The 22,098-nt window shown below is 46.1% G+C and overlaps 1 protein-coding gene across 6 annotated transcripts in view; it reads left to right on the forward strand.

The window, feature by feature from the left end:
• The window catches only part of tenm3 (teneurin transmembrane protein 3), a 263,354-nt gene that overhangs the window by 236,933 nt on the left and 4,323 nt on the right, over nt 1–22,098 (forward strand). For 4 of the 6 annotated variants that reach the window (XM_035531325.1, XM_035531326.1, XM_035531328.1 and 1 more), the window contains 10 exons: nt 2,340–2,589; nt 4,740–4,760; nt 7,508–7,740; nt 9,175–9,329; nt 13,176–14,050; nt 16,080–16,255; nt 16,964–17,199; nt 17,784–18,080; nt 19,819–21,430; nt 21,651–21,781. In XM_035531325.1, the coding sequence (XP_035387218.1) occupies nt 2,340–2,589; nt 4,740–4,760; nt 7,508–7,740; nt 9,175–9,329; nt 13,176–14,050; nt 16,080–16,255; nt 16,964–17,199; nt 17,784–18,080; nt 19,819–21,430; nt 21,651–21,781 (3,986 nt within the window). The remainder of the gene's footprint in view (nt 1–2,339; nt 2,590–4,739; nt 4,761–7,507; nt 7,741–9,174; nt 9,330–13,175; nt 14,051–16,079; nt 16,256–16,963; nt 17,200–17,783; nt 18,081–19,818; nt 21,431–21,650; nt 21,782–22,098) is intronic. The other 2 variants (XM_035531327.1, XM_035531329.1) reach the window with 1 other exon arrangement.

Here is a 22,098-nt window from a genome sequence, read left to right on the forward strand (position 1 = left end):
ATTTATGTGTGTGTGTATATATATATATATATATATATATATATATATATATATATATATATATATATATATATAGTTGATGATGTTTTGCTATTGTTCCACTGTAAATGAGGTCTCAGCCCCAGCTCACGCTACACATTAAACACATAAGCACGTTCACCACATTAAATAAATAACTGCCAGCGTCTCCATAAAAGCCTTTTAGAGTGAGCTTTAGCAGCCGGCCAACGCGGCGCGTGACTAAGATGGATGACCGGAGCATTCTCTGTGGCTAGAGCTCCTACAGAGCTGGGGAAGCCCCAGGAACATTAGCGGAGACCAGCGACTCCAGGACGCAGTGTGGGCTGCCGTAGTGGTGCGCGTGCTCTGTGGCGTGTTGGCCAGGCTCCGACAGCTCCGGGGAGCGCGCGCCTGTTTCACGGGGAGTGGGGTTGTGCCAGGTTTCCTCAGGCAGGATATTAAAGAGCAGCATTGTTGATCATATCCAGACCAGCGCTACACAATATGCTGTCCATACACACTACCCCCTGGCTCTTTCTACATGATGCACACACGGAGGTTTGTTCACAGGCTTATAGTCACAGATTGAGATTTGAATACGCACATGTGCACGCACACACACAGTTGCTCTGGCCAGGATGAGTTCGAGATTTGGTACATTTTGAATGTTCAGTCTTGGCAGAGAGAGAGAGATGGATGATGAGGGAGAATATGAGGAGGAGGAAATGAATTTCTACCCCATACCTGCTTCTGTTGACTGCATGTGCAATCATGTTTGCCTTTCGGTCCGCAACAGTCAAGCAGAAAAAAAAAAAGAATTAAAAAATAAATAAATAAATAAATATATATATTAGCTTTTTCTAAATTAAATCTTAGTCCAATATATTTGTAAATTATATACAAGTTTTAAAAATAGTATTTTTATTATTTCTAAATTAAATAATAGTATTTTAACTCATACTGTTTATAAATTTAATATTAGTATTTTAGCTCATACTACCTATAAAGGTATTTTTATTTAATTCTATTTATAATAAAAGTGTATTTTAGGTCTTTAGTTTTTTAGGTCTAATTACAAATTAAACATATTTCAGGTTTAATATTTCTAAATTAAATACAAGGATTAAAACTCATAAATGGAATAAATGTATGTGTCATTTAAAAATGTAGGGCAGCGCAAAAACAAGTATGCTGCTTTATTTAAGCGCTAAATGCTGGATCTGGTCCTAGACATGTTAAAAGTGAAGGCGGCTTTTTTTGCTGCTGTTTTGTTCCGTGCCTCTTCCCGGCTAACGTTGCTGTGATGCTCCTAATTACTGCTGTGTTCCTCCAGGAAACCTCCACTTTTGTTTTGAGAAAAAAACCCATTATATTTCGCTTCCATTTTCCACCTCCCACTAAAGTCCTTCACAGCATCCATTTGCTTTGAATCTGCAACGTCGTCGCCCAGTTGCCTCTGATCTTTTCTCAGGCATTACAGCTCCCCTGTTGGGAGGGCGAGGCAGCGCTTTTCTGGGAGCGCACCGCACGCATGCGTGTCTGCGTTCGTTCACGCGCGAGTACGAGCGTGTGCGCACAAGCGCGTGCAGCGTATATCGATTCTGAGCTTCTGCCTGTGTGTCTTTTCCCCTGCTAAGTAAATTAGCATCCCTAAGCAATCAGTATCCTTCATTACAGTTGGGCAGACACTTGGCAAGGCAGGTCTGTAACCTGCAGGGCTCTGATCACATTTTCAGCATGAAAATTTAAATAATTAAAACGAAAAATAAATTATACTTTCTTTTATATATATATATATAATTTATTTTTCAGCAGCTCAGTAGTTTTGCAGCAGCTGTGTCAGTCGCACACATAAAGGATCAGTGTAAAGGCATTGAGAGAAACAGTGAGTGGTGCACCTTTGACGGGCAGGACGCTGTAGAGCGGAGACCTCAGGGACCTGGATGCCGTATAGAGGTGTAGAGGTGTAGCACAGCCAATGTAGGACCTCGATTCCAGACCGCCTGCTTCTCTGGAAAGCCGGAAAGCACTGCAGTTTTTACTACCTCTATATGTTTAACTATGAAACACTACACTTACTCTCTGGAATCTTCTACTCTCTCTCTCTCTCTCTCTCTCTCTCTCTCTCTCTCTCTCTCTATATATATATATATATATATATATATATATATATATATATATATATATATATATATATATATATATATATATATATATATATATATATATCACACACACACACACACATAAATATAGAGTAGAAGATATATATATAATGAAGCATGTCTCTTAATGTTATTATGTATGGTTATTTAATGAAGCCTCTCTCTCTCTCGCAGGCATCCTGTACAAAGGTGACGGTGAGAACGTGTTCATTTCTCAGCAGCCTCCGGTGGTCAGCACCATCATGGGCAACGGACGCAGGCGCAGTATCTCCTGCCCCAGCTGTAACGGCCAGGCGGACGGCAACAAGCTCCTGGCCCCGGTGGCTCTGGCCTGCGGCTCGGACGGCAGCCTCTTCGTGGGAGACTTCAACTACATCAGACGCATCTTCCCTTCTGGGAATGTCACCAGCGTCATGGAGCTGAGGTAGGGATAGAGGGACATGGTACATGCACTGCTCATTCTGAAGAACCAGAGAAATACGTTCGGATTATAGATGCTGAATGGAGAAATACGTTCAGATTACAGACTCTTAGGGGGGGGGAAATGCACTCAGATTATAGACGCTGAAGGGGGAAATCACATACTACGTGCCACAGATGCTCTCCACTGCTGCATGCTGCACCATCCTATAAGCGGTGTTATCAAATACGTGAAAAACTCAGTGGCTCTGAAAAATGACTGACTCTGAAAGATTCTACATTTTTACAGAGACTACTAAAATAGCCCTTATTTCCACGTGTTGCCTCTGGTTTAAAGGGGTCAACCTTTAACCTTCACCTAACAGGGTGCGTGACCTCTGATGCTACCCTCCTGTCTCCTGCTGTGATAAAAGCAGGCAGACGAATCTTAACCAAGAATCTGCGTTCACACTAAACGAACTGTAGCGTATACACACAAAATATTCACTATACAATATTACATTTATATTGAATACAATTAAATATATACATTTCTATATATCCATACAAAAACAATGGAAGTTCTAATAATTAGTTTGAATTTAATGATTTTGAAAAGGAAAATGTATTTAATCAAAAATTAAACATTTCTTCTCTATATCCGCTTTATATATATATTCAGTATACAATATAAAATGTATATCGAATAAAATTTTATTATTTATATATATATATATATATATATATATATATATATATATATATATATATATATATGGGCTATTGTTATGGATATTGTAGAAAAAGAGTAATAAAATAGAGAGAGAGAGAGAGAGAGAGAGAACATTTTCTGCTATGCATTTGTTGTGGAATAAATGCGTGTATTCAGTTTCCATTATTATATTACAGTGTTCTCTTTAGTTGTAGTCAATGTGCTGCCTCATCTCATTGTGTAGGTATGGAAACACAAAATCAATTCTACAATTAATCTATTTGGACCTCAAGATTCCTCTCATTAGCTCCCATACGGACACACACACACGACTGCACGTGCACATGCACACTGCCCCGGACAGATATTTGTTCGGTGTGCTGCAGAGTACACTGTATGACCTCAGATCAGTTATCTCAGGCCTTTTACAAGCACTGGTTGGGATGTCCATAAGTTCTTTCCCCTGTTCTGTGGAGCTTTGAGGAGTGTGTGTGTGTGTGTGTGTGGGTGTGGGTGTGTGTGGGTGTGTGTGTGTCTAAAACACCTCGTTTTGTCAGTCCTCTGACAACCCCTTATCTTTGCTCCACCCTTATCTGTGTGCTCACTCTCCAGCTGCTCCACCCTCCTCTCTCCACGACCTGTTTAATCCTCCCCTCTCCTCTCCTCCCCTCCCCTCTTCCTGTCCTCTTTCACTCACATTCACCATCATTCTCCATTATAACTGAAACTTTCCCGTTTACATTTCTGTCTTTCCCTCTCTCTCTCTCTCTCTCTCTCTCTCTCTCACTCACACACACACACACACACACACAGAAGAACTGGGCCAGTGTTTAACCTGGTCTCAGCATTGTGTTAAGGTGGTGGTAAATTAATTCCCTTATTAGCGAGAGAGTGCGTGCCGAGGAAAGGAAATGAATATATGGTCCTTAGTGTGACATAATCCCAGCATGTCCTCCGCTGGATTCCCGACGCCGTTATGGAGTCTCTTTTCATTGTCCGGGACATAATCAAGCCGCCATTATGGGCTAGTTAACCTCAGAGTGTGCTGAGCTCACAGTCGTCAGTTATCTCCCAGGTGTAGCATTCAATCCTTTCCACACGTACAGAACAAGGACAAGTCCATAACAGTGTTTCACACACCTGAGAGAGTGTGTGTGTGTGTGTGTGTGAGAGAGTGTGTGTGTGTGTGTGTGTGAGAGAGTGTGAGTGTGTGTGTGTGTGTGTGTGTGTGTGTGTGTGTGTGTGTGTGTGTGTATGTATGTCTGTGTGTGTGTGTGAGAGAGAGAGTGTGTGTGTGTGTGTGTGTGTGTGTGTGTGTGTGTGTGTGTGTGTGTGTGTATGTATGTCTGTGTCTGTGTGTGTGTGTTTTAATCAGTGTGCTTTCTGTTTCCTTCCACTTAACAAAGCTTCATGTGCTTGTTTTCTTTCTCTCGTCTTCCTCTTTACGCTTACGCTCCTATAAGAAATAAAGACTTCAGACACAGGTAAGTGTTTTACACACCTGTGTGTGTGTGAGAGAGAGCCTGTGTGTGTGTGAGAGTGAGTGTGTGTGGGGGGGTGTGTTCCTACGCCTGGCTCTTTGCACTGCTCAAAATGCCATTTCCTTTTTTTTAAATGGAATAAGCAAAAAGACTTTAAAATACACTTTCTCCAATTTTCCACGTTGTTTCAATGACCAATGAGATTTATTTTTGTCCAGCAAATTTTTTTTCCAACAGTATATTTTTTTGTATGTATTGCTTGCTTAATTTTTAATAATATGCAGTAAATCTACTTTTGATGTACATTAAAAAACTGAATACTGAAATTATTTGAAATATTGGGAGGTATATAAATATTTTTAAATATCTCAGGTATTGAGAAAAATAATATCCAGACTAGATCCTGAAAACACTTTTGAAAACAAATTTTTTTTTTAATGTTTAAAAAAAATACTTATATTCAGGAATGTGTAAGATAGGGAATGTTTTTGCCCCGTAATGCATCATGACTGTCTACTACGGAGATTTCAAGAAAATCTTGGATGGTGACTCATCTTACGAGATAGTAACCAGTGTTTGGAAAAGCCTGCAGAGTTTCACCTTTTATCCGTGTGTTTGTTTTGTCTGTGTGTGCGGTCGGCTGCCTACGGTGAAGGCGGGGTTTAGGCGAGACACTCCCCTGTTACCCACTTTGTGTCTGGAAACATTTGATTTCTGTGCAAGCACGTTTCTGTCACAAAAGAGAGTAACAAAAAGAGCCAGCGACACAGCGAACATGGCCGTTGTGTTGAATTCTCATAAACCCATTCATTCCGCTATTCTTTAAGCAATCATCACAATTTTAAAAAATGACACCCAGCGGTTTGTTTCTGCTGACGCCAGTGCAGAGCTCTCGTCACACACGGAGGTGCCGGATAGATTATGCGCAGGCGGCTGAAATTTCTCCCGTGTTGCAACATCACGGGGTCTGTGACGAAACCTCGTACAGGAAACATCCCCATGTTAACAGATTAGCCAATCAGCAGCAGGGCAGAGGACGTCCAATCAGACTTTCCCATGCTTAAGAACGATGTAGCCATGGTTCCTCGGGTGGATATAAAGTCTGATACGCAGAGTGTTGGGCCCAACCATTAAAACCTGCTAGATGGATCTGTGATTAATTATATTTAGCCGCAACTGTTATTTCGTTTCAAATAGAATTACAGACCAAAGTCACTATGTGACTGTGTGCTTACATGGAGGCAAAAGGCCTTAGGTTAGAATATTAAAAAGCGTGAATATTTTTAGAAGACTTGGAGGGGACAGTCTGAAGTGTCTTCCCTTCCTCCTTAGCGCTGTTAAGAAACACAGTCCAAGCTGTAAGGCGTTAGGCTGGAGGACCGGGAAGCTCCGAGTGGTGTTAATGCTGGCGGAGTGCTTTGGCCTGGGCTCATGTCCCCTACATGTCCGCTGTATGGCTCGCGCTGCAGCTCCGCACACGTCCCAGATCTCTCCCGCCATCTGTACATGTCGTCAAGACGCGCCCGCTTAGCCTCATACTCCACGGAGCCTCATAAGCATAAGAGAGTGTTGAGCGCAAACCTTAGAGCCCTTAAACGGAACAGCTCTGCCTCATTCCGGCTGTCTCTCGTGCAACTCTCCTGGTCTGTTTTTGTTTCCCTCGTTCTCTCTCTCTCACACACACACACACACACACACACACACACACACACACACACACACATTTGTGTCCATTTGGTACGGTTTCTATTTTATTTGCTCAGGGTTTGATAGCTTGGCCTCACAGGAACAGCACAGCCACTTTAGATTATCAGAATTTAAACAACAAACCTCTCTGGGTAATTTCTCACAGATTCCATTTACAGTTTTTATTCTAGTCTACATCTAATTATTTAGTATTAATTAATTATTAATATTAAAAATGTGATTGAAAAAAGATTGATCATTAGGGTTTTTTTAAAAAAAACATTGAAAGACATTCTGACATTCAGAAACACAGACAGAAAGCCTGTTTCTAGATCAGTGATAAAGGTCCTATAAAAGCACAGTACAGCAGAAGAAGACTCATCTGTGTGTGTGTGTGTTGCTGTTCACCCCAGAGAGCACTCACACACACACACACACACACATTCTCTCTCATGAGGTCTCTGACACACTATTCTTAGCTTCTGTTAATTGACGTCCTGTGATGAAATGTTGATTTTCTCAGCAGACGTGTGCGTCCCCTCTCTGATCCCGACTGCTTTTCCTTCGTCCTCGCTGCGAGAAAGTGGGAGTGATGGACAGGACGTGACAGATTGGTGTCCGTCATTAAGCTGGAGACAGAGGGTGGTGATCTACTGTCAGACGGCGTTAGTCTCAGACTCCCTGAACACTTAGCCTGTTTCTGCCGGAATTAAGCGGGTCCGGTGAGTGCTCTCGCTGGTGTGCTGTCACGACCCAAATACGGCCCAGACACACACCACGCGTGCGGCCCTCACCAGCCCTCTCTGAGCTGGCCGTCACAGTGAGAGCCAGTCTGAAGGCACCACCGTGTTCACCTTGTAAACGAAGGGATGAGTTTAAGATCAGGAAAAGTGCTTTGGGGTATGGTCTTAAGCTTGGTCCCCCGTTCCACCATGCTCTTTTGTTGTTTACACACATCTGGATAAACAGCACCCCATCCATTTTTTTTTTTTTTTCCTCTAGATGGACCCAACACTTCTCCGTCTCTGACGTTTCCAAAATGGTTTCTTCCCATGTCCCCATAGCAACAACCCGGCACACCGGTACTACCTGGCAACCGACCCGATGACAGGGCAGCTGTACGTGTCGGACACGAACTCTCGCCGGATCTTCCAGCCCAAGGTTCTGACGGGCACGAAGGAGCTGCTCCAGAATGCAGAGGTGGTGGTGGGGACTGGTGAGCAGTGCTTGCCCTTCGACGAGGCTCGCTGTGGGGATGGAGGAAAGGCCACAGAGGCCCTGCTGCTCGGCCCCAAAGGTAGCAGGACACACACACACACACACACACACACACACACACACGTGGATGTGCACGCACAAACACAGTCATGAGAGACACACTGACGCATACAAAAACACACACAGCTACCGCACGCGGTCACTGTGAAGCCAAATGTCAGAGTGCCCTTGTGCGGGCACGATGTGTCTCTTGAGGACCTTCTGCGCACCACAGACGTTGATCTTTGTACTTCCCCTCTCACTGTGCTTCTCTTTGTTCCCCACGACAGGAGTCTCGACGGTATCCCTGTCGTCTCAACATTCTTATAGGCCATTGAAATGCTAATTTCAGGCCGTTAGTTTCAGCAGCGGCGCACGGCGGGCCTGTGTTAGATAGTTAGTGTGTCTAAGCGACCGCCAGAGCTGCTCCGTGTGTGTTCGTGTCTGGCGTGGTGTACGTAACGGCACCTGTCCCCCTTTATTGGCAATTTGAGACGCTCTTTCAGGAGTCCGCTAGAACCCCAGCTGATGTTCCGCCCGTTTGTTCTGGTCTGCCACTCAGACGGGCTGGTAATGTCCGCCGTACGCTGTTAGCCTACAACGCAGGAATCGCTTAGCACAGAGCTGCTGAGAAAGTCACATCCTCACTTAATTCATCACTTATTCATCGGGTCTGGCGCACACGTGGGGGGGCGCAGGGGTGTTCTATTGTTTATCTGAGCTGGTGCGTGCACTCTGGAGAAGGTTTGTGTGTTTTTCAGTGCACTTTAATAAAGCACATTAGTCACGGTATAACTGTCCAATCCCACCACACACACACACACACACACACACACACACACACACACACACATACTTCTGTCTGCCACTTTGATTGTCCTGCTCGTCATCATGCAATGTAAATTTGTATATAAGAGGAGGCCATGGATACGCCTAACCACACACACACACACACACACACACACACAGGAGAAAGTCTTTCTTCTGACTACTACAGATACGCTGCTTTATTTTAGCTATTGCTGTCCCCATAGCAACAAGCAGATGTTCAGTAAACCATGAATTAACAGGTAGGGGACACACACGCGCCCGTGCGGGGGCAGGCGGTGAGCAGTGTTAGCTGTGTTAGCAGTAATCATGAAATAAGATGAAATAAATGTCTCTTAACTTCGGCTCTTTTGAGAGGAGGCCAATAGGACCCCCGTCTCCTTCACTCACAAATTATTCAACACTGGCAAAAGCAAAATGTAAATAATTCACTGTATGCACCTCCACAGTGACCTTAAAAATGTAGGGGTAAGCACAACACGTGTAGCCATAGCATGCTCCCTGGTGTGTGCGCGCATGTGCACGGGCATGTGTGCATGCTTTGCAGTATGGAGTCACATCTGGCCTCCCTCCCTCCCTCTCTCTCTCTCTCTCTCTCTCTCTCTCTCTCTCTCTCTCTCTCTCTCTTTCTTTCTCTCTCTCTCAGGCATAGCTGTGGATAAGAATGGCTTCATCTATTTTGTGGATGGGACGATGATTCGGAAGGTGGACCGGAATGGCATCATCTCAACTCTCCTTGGATCAAATGATCTGACCTCTGCACGCCCTTTGACATGTGACACCAGCATGCATATTGGACAGGTACAGAATTTTCTTCACATTTCTTTTTCTGTTTTCCATCTTGGAATCATTGGAAAACATTCATGTTTTACAGTCATTCCAGCTTCAGGAATCCTTTCACAAGTCCTGTTCATATTCCAGAACACAGTGAACATTTCGAAAGATTTATTGGATTACTAATCATTTATGAGCAAACAAACTGGTTAAAATGTTTAATTAGGACCCTACAACATATTCATATTTATATCAACATATTTCTAACAATTTCTAAGATTAGATCATGTCATTATTTTAAACTCTCTAAAAAAATTGTTGTAGAAAAAACACTGTCTTTCTGAAATGGCCATATTTTGGCTGACTTCTCAGTGTTATTCTAAAGAATCGACAGTTTCTACAGGGATATTCAAGTCAGCTGAAAGTAGAAGAAAACAGATCTGTAGTGAGGCCAGAGCCTTGTACAACTCCACCACTCTCATGCATTCCATATAAACCTTTTTTTCCCCTCCATACTGAGAATAAAGGCAGTAGCGCTCAGCTGTCAGGTTCGTCTGCATGGGAGGTTGCGCGAGAGGTGCCACTGTGGCAGGCAGGGTTAGAGGCACTCTGGGAACTCCCAAGCAGGCCACCGGCGCCCCCTACTGTCTGCTCACCAGAATACGCTGTTTATTCCAGCAGTCTGCTGTTCTCGTGTTCTCTTGCTCGAGCCTTCTTTCTCAAACACACACACACACACACATACACACACACATACACACACACATACACACACACACAACACACATACCACATACACATACACACACAACACACATACACACACACAACACACACACAAAACACACACACACACAAAACACAGACTTACACACACACACACACACACAAAACACACACATTCTCATTTTATTTAAAAGGTATAGAGTCCATCAGCTTACACTTTGGAGAGCCATTTTGTCTTTATGGTCTACACACACACACACACACACACACACACACACACGTGAACTCTTGACCACATGTCTGGCCTCAGAGGACACAGGTGGACACTGAAATATCAGTCGTTTTTGTCTTGTGGTCTTTGAGACAAATGATTGATGATGTTTTTATTGCAGGAACGTGGGAACGCCAGGAAAACTTTGCTCCAGAAAAGCCGAATTAAGGCTTTAAGCGGAACTTCATACATCCTTGTTCTTGTTCTGGGTCTTACGTCCTTGTCCATGGAAGAACTCAAACTTGCCTGGTAGAATATTTTCTCAATTGGGGTGCAGGTTTCCAAAACTATGATTTGCTATGATTACCTAAATTATTTGAAAAGTAGTGAAAATCATTTCTGAAAAAGCTCGACATTATTTAAACTGTTAGTGATTCCATACAGAATGCCCAACATTATCTAGAACGTTTCCAGATTTTACCCAACATTATCTTGAACATTTCCCGCTGTTGCCCAGTGTTATCTAGAACACACCCCGATTTTGCCCAGCATTATCTAGAACATTCCGTGGTTTTGCCGGCCATCATCTAGACCGCTTTCCCGTTTTGTCCGCCATATCTAGAATGGTTCCTCGTTTTTGCCTGGCATTATCCAGCACTATCTAGAATGCTTTCCTGCTTTTTATCCAACATTCTAAGGGCTGTTGCCAACAGCGGAATCCTAGAGTTCATTGTTTATTTTTTGTTTGTTTTAGTATTTTTGGTTTGTTTATTTTTTAAAAAAGAGGAGTAAGGATTCTTTACACACCAGCAGCCCCAGAGTCTGATGAGTCTACAGTAGCCCTAGTGAGCACCTCTGGAGTGTCCTTATGGAAACAGACGTCTGAGGGCTACATGTCGAACCACAATGAGAGGCTCACTGATTGCTGGAAGAAGGATTGGGATTTCTCCATCAAATTCTTACTTCCCAGAATGCTTTGTGCTAGCTTCTTGGCTAATCATATCCCATATGTCTCCGCCCAGCACGTCGGCTGGTGTGTCAGCTATTGCGAGATCCGGAGAGGTCCTCCATCATGATGCATACATGATATCGAAACCACTACATGCTAATTCCCAGAGCTTCCTCTCTCCCGTCTCGCTGAGAATTCCATTCCATCATGCATCTGTACAATTCCAGAGGCTGACATGTTATCTAGGTGCCGTCGAGGAACATCTGGCAATATTTAAAGATTTGTAATCTGATGACTGACTGCTCAAGAACTGCTCAAGAACAGCCAGAGTTAGTGAGAACACACCACGCATGGACTGGTTTCGAAACTGGGTTCTTAACATGTTCAAAATGGCTCCTGAGGAGTTCTTCCTTAAACCTCAGGGAGGTTTTCCTTGACTTTGTAAAAAATAAATAGTTTTCCAAAAATAAAAGTTATTCCCATAGTTGCGGAATGTTCTGCATGTCTCCAGCTGGCCCGTGGAGGGTGGGGAAGGTGTGTGCTCCACTGTGGCAGTGAGACACACTCCTCCAACCCTGCAAACTGTGACCCCATGTTAACAGTTAAGCGCTTTTAGCAGTGTGACAGCAGCATATCCAAAGTGGATCTGGCCTGTGGTCCATGCATAATGCAGTGGGGTGGAATCGCATACAGGCTGGGAGGAGTAGAGAGAGAGGGAGGGATGGGGAAAGAGAGAGAGAGAGAGCAAAAGACAGAGAGAGAGAGAGCGAGTGAGCACAGGGAGCTTCTACTCCAGATACATTACACTTTTAATGCTTCTCAAGGATGCTTAACCCTCAGGCACTAGCAGGGCATGAGGGGAGAGAGATGGAGAAAGAGAGAGAGATGGAGAAAGGGTGGAGAGGAGAGAGGGTTGACATTCAGTCCTTACATAACCTCCGGCTTTCCTTAATTGTTAGCGAAAGAGTGTGTCGGCTTGACTCTTGTGACATTCGAGCTTCATGATGGGCCGGATTTCACTACGGATCTGTAACTGGTGGGGTTTCTCTAGCAAGACGCTCCCCTTAAAGTCTGACCAGTGTAAAGCTCATCGTACTATAATATGCGCCGACAGTGAGAACCGATTCTGTAGCTCTGTTAGTCATGTAGCTTGACACCATGGTTCTAGTTTTCTTTTTTAAACGCAATCCTTTTTTCGTTACACAATCCTTAAAGTTTAAATTTTATTGAAAATAAGGTCAATACACAAAACACTTCAACGTATTTGCCTCCAAAATGTGAGCACTTTGCACACGTTTAAGAAGTGACACCAGTGAGGTTTGCGTTGTCGTCCTGCAGAAACAGCACAGAACACTTGTGCCATGAATGTGCGTCCAAAAATATGAATCTTCCAAGCTCCATCGTGACACGCAGATGTGCGTTATACCATCGCTCCCATCTAGTCATCCCATGTAATCCCACAGGCTGTAGTCCTGCTACAACACCCGAACCCCTGAGACGTTGGCAGAATCAGGTACACGCCCAGGCTAGAGAAGGCAGGTTTTGTTTCTCTTTTCCTGCACATATCACCACCCAGAATTTCACTTTACACACATTATTTTACTAATCTGCTTGTGTGCACCTGGTCCTGTCCTGGGCTTGGAGTTTGTTATTTATCTGCCTGTCCTGCTCAGACAGACACTCCTCCCCTCACCTCACCTAGCGCTGAGGAATTGCATCCCGGTGAAAAAATAAATGACCCAGTGAGGGGCAAATGAAATAAAGGCGAACCCCACCATGTATTAAAGCCCTAAAGTAAAGGATTCTTCTTCATCAGTGTCAGTCGGATGCTCGGGCCTCTGGGAAAGAGAGAGAGGCAGAGTGATGCAGGGGAGGGTGGAGTGAAGGGCACACACTCCCAAACACACGTAGAGGAGTGTGCGCGTGGGTGTGTGTCTCCTCCCCACCTATCACTGACCTTGTGCCGCCCCCCCCCCCGTCTCCACAGGTGCGTCTGGAGTGGCCCACTGACCTGGCCATTAACCCCATGGACAACTCCATCTACGTGCTGGACAACAACGTGGTGCTACAGATCACCGAGAACCGGCAGGTGCGCATCGTAGCCGGCCGGCCCATGCACTGTCAGGTCCCGGGCATCGAGTACGCGCTGGGTAAGCGTGCCATCCAGACCACACTAGAGGGCGCTACAGCCATCGCACTGTCCTTCAGCGGCGTGCTGTACATCGCCGAGACCGACGAGAAGAAGATCAACCGGATCAGGCAGGTGAGCACCGACGGCGAGATCTCCCACCTGGCAGGGGCGCCGCCTGAGTGCGACTGCAAGAACGACGCCAACTGTGACTGTTACCTGACGGGTGACGGTTACGCCAAAGACGCCCGACTGAACGCTCCGTCCTCGCTGGTGGTGTCTTCCGACGGGACGCTCTACGTGGCCGACCTGGGCAACATCCGGATACGCGCCGTTTCGCGGAACCGGCCGCCACAGGGCTCGTCCGGACTGTACGAAGTGGCGTCGCCGGCATCGCAGGAGCTGTACGTGTTCGACGCCAACGGGACGCACCAGTTCACCATGAGCCTCGTCACCGGCGACTACAAGTACAACTTCAGCTACAGCAACGAGGATGATGTCACCGCCGTCACCGACAGCAACGGGAACACGCTGCGGGTGCGCCGTGACCCCAACCGCATGCCCGTGCGTATCGTCTCCCCCGACAACCAGGTGATCTGGCTGACCATCGGGACGAACGGCGGGCTGAAGACGTTGACTGCGCAGGGGCAGGAGCTCGTGCTCTTCACGTATCACGGCAACAGCGGGCTGCTGGCCACCAAAAGCATTCAGATCGGCTGGACCACCTTTTACGAGTGAGTGCCACCGTAACATAGCTTTAGAGTGTGTGCGTGTGCGCGTGTGTGTGATCAGTCCTGAATGAAGCGAGCCAGACTTCCTGCCCTATGGTGCGACCTACAACCCCTCCGCTCAGTAAAATGAACACTGATGAGATGGTGACAGAGGATGTGTAAGGAACGAAAGCAGCATTTGTAGACAGACTCTGCATTTCTCAGCTCCCTGGGAATGTTTCAGTGGACTTTGTCATAGAAGGTGCTAATGTAATAATTTACAGGAAGCATACAGGAAACACACTAGTAAACTCAAAAGACTAAAAGCCTTTCGTGTTGAACTCCTATGTTATTTATTTTAGGATATGGATTTCATAAAGGAACTTTTTTTTTTTTACCTAGTCCATAAAAGCAGTTCCAGTCTGTACGAGCACAGTATGTAAAAATACAATTCTAATGTGTAAAACAAAATTCTAGTCTGTAAAAGCACATGTAAAAACTATTCCAGCATGTAAAAACAGTTCTAGTCTGTAAAAACACAGTTCCAGCATGTAAAAACACAGTTCTAGTCTGTAAAAAGTGTATGTAAAAAAAAAGTTTTAGTCTGTAAAACACAGTGTATGTAAAAACAGTTCTAGTCTGTAAAAAGTGTATGTAAAAAAAAAGTTTTAGTCTCTAAAACACAGTGTATGTAAAAACACAGTTCTAGTCTGTATCCAAGTCTCTGCTCACTCAATCAGCTTTAACTTCATATATCATCATATGTGCTAGTTACATGTACAGGGCCCTTAAAAATTATACTGGACAACAATTTTTCCTGGAAAATAGGTTTGGCATGATCTGGATTTGAGGTTGGATCTGAATCTCTGTCCCAGATCATCCTGGATCTGTTGCGGCCTTGTCCGCTGAGCTATGTCTCTGGCTCGGCCGTAGCCGGGGAAGAATTCCCATCAGCATTGGGAATTCGGCCCTCTCCGAAATGCATCTGACTCCCATTAAAGGGGCTACCGGCTCAGGCCGAGCCAATCAAAGAGCTTCGTATACATTTCAGCACAAAGAGTGCCCGTCTTAACCGTCCACTCAACAGAAGAAATGCATCCTGTTCTTCTCGAAACCGCCATTTGATCTCCGAGCTTTACCGCAACAGAAGGAAAAAAATGCCAGCAAACAGAGAACCTGTCGTGGTGCCAAGAAAATTTAAGTGTTTGTCCTTATCTAATGTGAACATGATGTGTGTGTGTGCACGCCCATATCCTGCTGTTTCTTCAGTAAGACAGGACACATGGTGACAGACCACCCAGGGATCTCACGAATCCAACCTACATGCCTGTCACCCCCTAATTACCCCACCGTGAAAACACTCAGACCTGCTGGTGACAGTGCCTTCTACCTCTCTAGTTGGTTGTCTGGATTATAATTTGATCTTTCTAACGCTGCTTCCTCTTTCACTAACAAGTGTGTGCTTACGGTCACTCAGAGACCAAGTTTATTGAGACGACCCTACGATGATTTCATGTTTTTTTAATGCTGTTTTACTGGACACATTAAAACTTTTTTTCTTTCTTAAACCTGCAAACGTGTGGCGCTGAGGGTAGCCTGGTGTGGGGGAATGCTTTGTTCTTTGTATATAAACAAAGCCAGACGTGTTGATTCAGTGTAATGCACTCTCAGGCCTACGCTAATCACTGTCTGATAGGTGCTAAGGGCAAACACATGAATACATTCCCTGGGGCAGAATTAATCTCTGATTTTAAATGCACTTACTGGAGTCTCACTTCCCGTGCCAACAGTGCCTGTGATCTGGGCTTTGTTTGCGTTATCGTAGGCTGTAGCGTGTGCCTAAGAGTACAAACGGAGGACAAACGGAGACCCTGTTAACCGACACAATAGATGCCATTAGATCATGTAGTTTAAAGTCCTCTGAGCAGACCAGTCGTAACGTACACGATAACTTGGACATTCAGATCTGGGCTGTCGGGCGTGGCCGGAGCGAGGGTTCAGTGTGCGATTGCCGTGGTTGGGATGTGCTTCACCTGTTGGTCTCCTTTCCCAGCTATGACAGTGAGGGCAGGCTGACCAACGTCACCTTCCCCACGGGGATAATTACCAGCCTGATCGAGGAGATGGACAGAGCCCTGACCGTAGATATCGAAACCTCAGGGCGGGATGATGATGTCAGCATTACCACCAACCTGTCCTCTATCGACTCCTTCTACACGCTCGTGCAAGGTGAGGGTGTTTGTGTAAGAGAGAGAGAGGGAGACAGCGGGGTAGTTACTGTGTGTGTGTGTGTGCGCGCGTGCGTGCGTTTCGCAATAGTCCTAAATCTGTGTTTCTGTGCGCTCTGAACCGTGTTACCCTCTGCACTATCCTAGCGTCCCTGGGATCAACCACATTCCTAATCAAGCCATAACTCAAATATCAAATCAATATTAATGGCCAAGTAGTCATTACTCATTCATTAGGCCTACAGCTGTCAGCTGGTAATTCATTCCCTGGCAGTAATTACGCTGCAGAGAGCATGTGAAGGAGCAGAGGAGCGCCAGCAGACGTAAATATGACTGACCACATCCAAGCTGACAGCTAATCTAATGATATTGTCTTTGGGGAAATGTGTATTTTCAAAAATGTTTATGCTAGTATTAAATTTAGAGTATATTAGGAATCTGTTAGGGATATTAAACTGGAACATCTTTTTCTGTTACTCAAGTATATACTGTAAAATAATTAATTTATATACATGTACGTTTTTACATTTCTCAAACTGTTATCCAAAAGACCCTTCTCACCATCCCATAATAATAGGGAAACACAAACAGCTAATTTGCAATAATTATAATAGTTTTATCATGTTCATGTTTATAATTAGGCCTTAACATGCACAAACGCACGCACACACACCTCTAAACATCTCCTGTGTTTTGTTATTCCTCACAGACCAGCTGAGGAACAGCTACCAGGTGGGCTATGATAACTCTCTGAGGGTTGTCTATGCCAACGGCATGGACTCCCACTACCAGACGGAGCCTCACATCCTGGCGGGTGCAGCCAACCCTACGGTGGCCCGGAGGAACATGAGTCTGCCTGGGGAGAACGGGCAGAACCTGGTGGAGTGGCGCTTCAGAAAGGAGCAAACCAGAGGAAAAGTCATAGTGTTCGGCCGCAAGCTACGGGTGAGAGACGAGGCCGTCCGAACATCCAGTTGGGAGCGTCTGCATGGTCTTAAAATCCTCCATCCCCTGCCGCTTAACTCAGAAATCTGACAACTGTATTTAATCAGACAGTAACAACTGTTTATTATTTTTAAGATGTGAAAAAAATAACCTGAGAAAATTCAAATTTCACTTTAATGTGTGCTGGAAGATTGTGGGTATTGTCTCATTATTATTGGCGTGTGCGCTACAGCACCCGCTGCACACACAAGCAGCTGTCTTGTGTTAGAGATCTCTTCATCACGCAGGCTGTTAAAACCGAGAGTCTCCTCTCTCACGCCCTTCCCCTATACATGAGAAGACATGAAAGGACCTCGGTTCTTGTAAAGTAGGTTTGGTTCAAACAAAACCGTAAAATGTAACCCTCCACTTTAACCAAAAACCTGCGCAGAGGAATATTTCAGATTCCTTCCCAGGGTTTTGGTCCAGTCATCTAACTGGAATGGACCACGTGATCCAAAACCCTGGCAGAATGTTTGGTTTTCACCCTGAAGTTACACGTCTACCTCACACACGTTTCTTCTTTTCCCCTTTACCATAAAAAGGTCAATGGAAGAAACCTTCTATCGGTGGACTACGACCGAACTCTGCGCACCGAGAAGATCTACGACGACCACCGCAAGTTCCTGCTGAAGATCGTGTACGACGCAGCGGGCCACCCCACGCTGTGGGTGCCCAGCAGTAAACTGATGTCCGTCAACCTCACCTACTCCAGCGCCGGTCAGGTGACCGGCATCCAGAGGGGCGGCACAGTGGAGAGAGTGGAGTATGACAGCCAGGGACGCATCGTCTCCAGAACCTTCGCAGATGGCAAGACCTGGAGCTACACGTACCTCGACAAGGTGAGTGAGGAGCTTGGCAATATATATATTGTGGTGGAGACTTCTCAATGCGCTTATGTGGGCTCACAGCACACACTAATGTTACTGTATCAGCAGTAGTTTATTCAGAAAAAATATCTGCACTGAAAACAGAAAAGATCTGTACTGAGAACAGTGCATATACGACAGAATAGTAAGCGCGAAGGGCGAAGTGAGGGTCTTGCGTTTGCTGGGGGGGGGGGGGGGGGGGGGGGGTGCTGGGAGGAGCACAGTTAAAGAAAACTGGGAAAACTGCAGGATTTGAACTCCAGAAGACCGAAAACCAGAGCAGGAGAAGAGAGAGGCAGGGGGAGTTTACGAGTTCAGCCTTTTCAACACCAACTCTTCAACTAAAAGGAGAACAAAAGAGTGAATGTTAGCCTGTGTTTGATCAGTTACATGACAGTAACAACTTTTTTTGCTGATTTTTATGGGCATGTCTATACTATAATTGGGGGAAAAAAAGAAAAAAAAAACTTGGCCCATCAAATTTTGCCATCATAAAATCATAAAATGGCATTGTTCCTATTAAGCAAATTTGTACATTTTTTCAACTATAAACTGGTGTCTTTTTTTTTTTTTTACAGTCATGGCTCCGATTCTGGAGCAGTACATGGCCGTTTGGCTTCCAAACGCAACCCAAGTCAGGATTTAATTTTACCCAAAGCAGAAAAAAAACAAGAAAATTGATAAATTGATAACCTGTCAGAGCCCGGAGAGATGTTTACTCCGCAGTGAAATGTTTTGGCGGGAAAACTAGCAGCACTATTGTCTGTGTGTGTGTGTGTGTGTGTGTGAGTGAATTAAATATGCATGGCTCGTCTGCTTTCCCATCTCCTGCCCTGCACCAGGGTAGTGTGTCCTGAGAGGGACACACTGTCAGTGCCGGAATGTCTGCGGAGCTTGAGTACGGTGTGTCCTACGCGAGACGAGATGAAGGCTCCACGCTGCCGTAGCGGCTCCGAGAAAGGCCCTCTTCCTCTGCCTGGAGTCCTAGTGGGCTCTGTTCCTCGCCAGGCGAGAGATATGGACGAGCAGACAGAATGTATGGTGGCAAGATGAATAAGGTTTCTGTATGGATTTGTGTGGGACGGTGAGCTGGCTTGGGCCCCGAGTCCGTTCACGTGGCACAGTCTGAGATGGTGAGCTGGCCAGGGCACCGGGTCCGTTAGCACTTGAGTCGAACAGCGAGGCTCACTTATTTATCAGACCTGCTTCTTCTGCAGCTCTTTAAAAAAAAATTCAGACAGGTTTACAATAAATATGAGATCTCTCTTCAACCACAGCCAACCAGCTGAATAGGTGGGTTTCCGGCATACTTGGGGATATGTTCGATAAGTATTAAAGATCTGCTGGTGGTGATGAAATAGTGACTTTAATTATTTACGTACCTCCCTACCATCCACCAGAGGCGTGGGTTTATCATGTACAGTTTGTTCAGAGAATAATTTCAAGACTTTCAGTGAAGACTAGCTTATAGATCAATTTAGCTAGAAAGGCTAGTCATTTCAGTACGATTAAAACATTCATCCAAGCGTTTCTAACAGGTCTGCATTTAGAAAAGGTGGAAGGGTCAGGGGCCAATTACATGGGCGCTTAAATGGGATGTTAAACCCTGCAGTAGCGCAGCACTTGTATTCCAATCACTCGTTAGAGTAATTAATAGTTTTTTTTCCTTTTCCCTCCTGTGTCTTTGCTCCCACCATTCTGTTCTTCCCAGGCCATGGTGCTTTTGCTCCACAGCCAACGACAGTACATTTTCGACTACGACCTTCAGGATCGGCTGTCCGCCATCACTATGCCTAGCGTGGCGCGCCACACCATGGAGACCATCCGATCCATCGGCTACTACCGCAACATCTACCACCCGCCCGAGAGCAACGCTTCCGTGACGGTGGACTACAGCGAAGACGGCCAGCTCCTCCGTGTGGCGCACCTGGGCACGGGCCGCCGCATCCTGTACAAGTACCGAAGACAGAACAAGCTGTCGGAGATCCTGTACGATAGCACGCGCGTCAGCTTCACGTACGACGAGACGGCCGGCGTCCTGAAGACGGTGAACCTGCAGAGCGAGGGTTTCATCTGCTCCATCCGCTACCGGCAGATCGGACCCCTGGTGGACAGGCAGATATTCCGCTTCAGCGAAGACGGCATGGTGAACGCCCGCTTCGACTATTCCTATGACAACAGCTTCCGGGTCACCAGCATGCAAGGGGTCATCAACGAGACACCCCTCCCCATCGACCTCTACCAGTTCGACGACATCTCAGGCAAGGTGGAGCAGTTCGGCAAGTTTGGCGTCATCTACTACGACATCAACCAGATCATCTCCACGGCAGTCATGACCTACACCAAGCACTTTGACGTCCACGGCCGCATTAAGGAGATCCAGTACGAGATCTTCCGGTCCCTGATGTACTGGATCACCATCCAGTACGACAACATGGGCCGCGTGACCAAGCGCGAGATAAAGATCGGGCCTTTCGCCAACACCACCAAATACAGCTACGAGTACGACGTGGACGGCCAACTGCAGACCGTCTACCTGAACGAGAAGATGATGTGGCGCTACAGCTACGACCTGAACGGCAACCTGCACCTTCTGAACCCTGGCAACAGCGCCCGCCTCACGCCGCTCCGCTACGACCTGCGAGACCGAATCACTCGGCTGGGTGACGTGCAGTACCGAATGGACGAGGACGGCTTCCTGCGTCAGAGGGGCACTGAGGTGTTCGAATACAACTCCAAGGGTCTGCTGGTGAGGGTGCACAGCAAGGCGGGCGGCTGGACCATCCAGTACCGCTACGATGGGCTGGGGAGGCGCCTTTCCTCACGCAGTAGCCTGGGTCAGCACCTTCAGTTCTTCTTCGCCGATCTGAACTACCCCACGCGCATCACCCACGTCTACAACCACTCCAGCTCCGAGATCACCTCCCTCTACTACGACCTGCAGGGCCACCTGTTCGCCATGGAGATCAGCAGCGGGGAGGAGTTCTACATCGCGTGCGACAACACCGGGACTCCGCTGGCTGTCTTTAGCAGCAACGGCTTGCTCCTGAAGCAGGTGCAGTACACTGCCTACGGGGAGATCTACTTCGACTCCAACCCGGACTTTCAGCTGGTCATCGGCTTCCACGGGGGACTGTATGACCCGCTAACGCGGTTGCTGCACTTTGGAGAAAGAGACTACGACATCCCGGCCGGCCGCTGGACCACCCCGGATATTAGCACCTGGACCAGGGTGGGCAAAGACCCGGCCCCCTTCAACCTGTACATGTTTCGAAATAATAACCCTGTTAGCAAAGTGCATGATGTCAAAGAGTACGTCACAGGTAAGGACAAACTGGAAATGATTCAGAGCCATGGGCTACTTTGCAATTTAAATGTATATTAGTTTATTCAGATTCTGCTTGCATTTTTTGACCTCATGGCCAGAGTAAATGCCTCCTGTAAGACAATTATGACTAAGCATTACATGTGAACTAAAACTGCTGAGTGGTTTTATAAAGCAGAGCACAGTACTTAATCCAGTTCCCAAATGTCTGTCTGTAGATGTCAACATCTGGCTGGTAACATTCGGATTCCACCTTCACAACGCCATCCCAGGGTTCCCAATTCCCAAATTCGACCTCACACAACCCTCACTGGAGATGGGAAAGAGCCAGCTTTGGGACGACCTTCCGGTAGGCATGAAGCAGCGAGAACCTTTTATCAGCGCCGGCCTTGTATTTTTTTTTCTGCAGCGTCAGACTCCAACACTTGGGAGGCCTGTTGCCGTGTTGTTCAATTGTTGTGTTAGATTAGAGCAGTAGAGCGGAGAAAATGCAGCACTCCGTGGAGCCGAGAGCCTCAGGATTCCCGATCCATCATCCATTTTCTCCAGTGCTGCTTCCTTACACCTGCAAAGTGGGATTTGGATGTTCTTCCAAAAAAAAAAAAAAACCCCACGATTTAGGGCTTTATGGTAGACCGAGCTTTTATGGTAGACTGAGACACAAGA

Source organism: Electrophorus electricus, chromosome 11 (assembly GCF_013358815.1).
Source record: "Electrophorus electricus isolate fEleEle1 chromosome 11, fEleEle1.pri, whole genome shotgun sequence".
In the NCBI taxonomy this organism is placed as follows: domain Eukaryota; kingdom Metazoa; phylum Chordata; class Actinopteri; order Gymnotiformes; family Gymnotidae; genus Electrophorus; species Electrophorus electricus.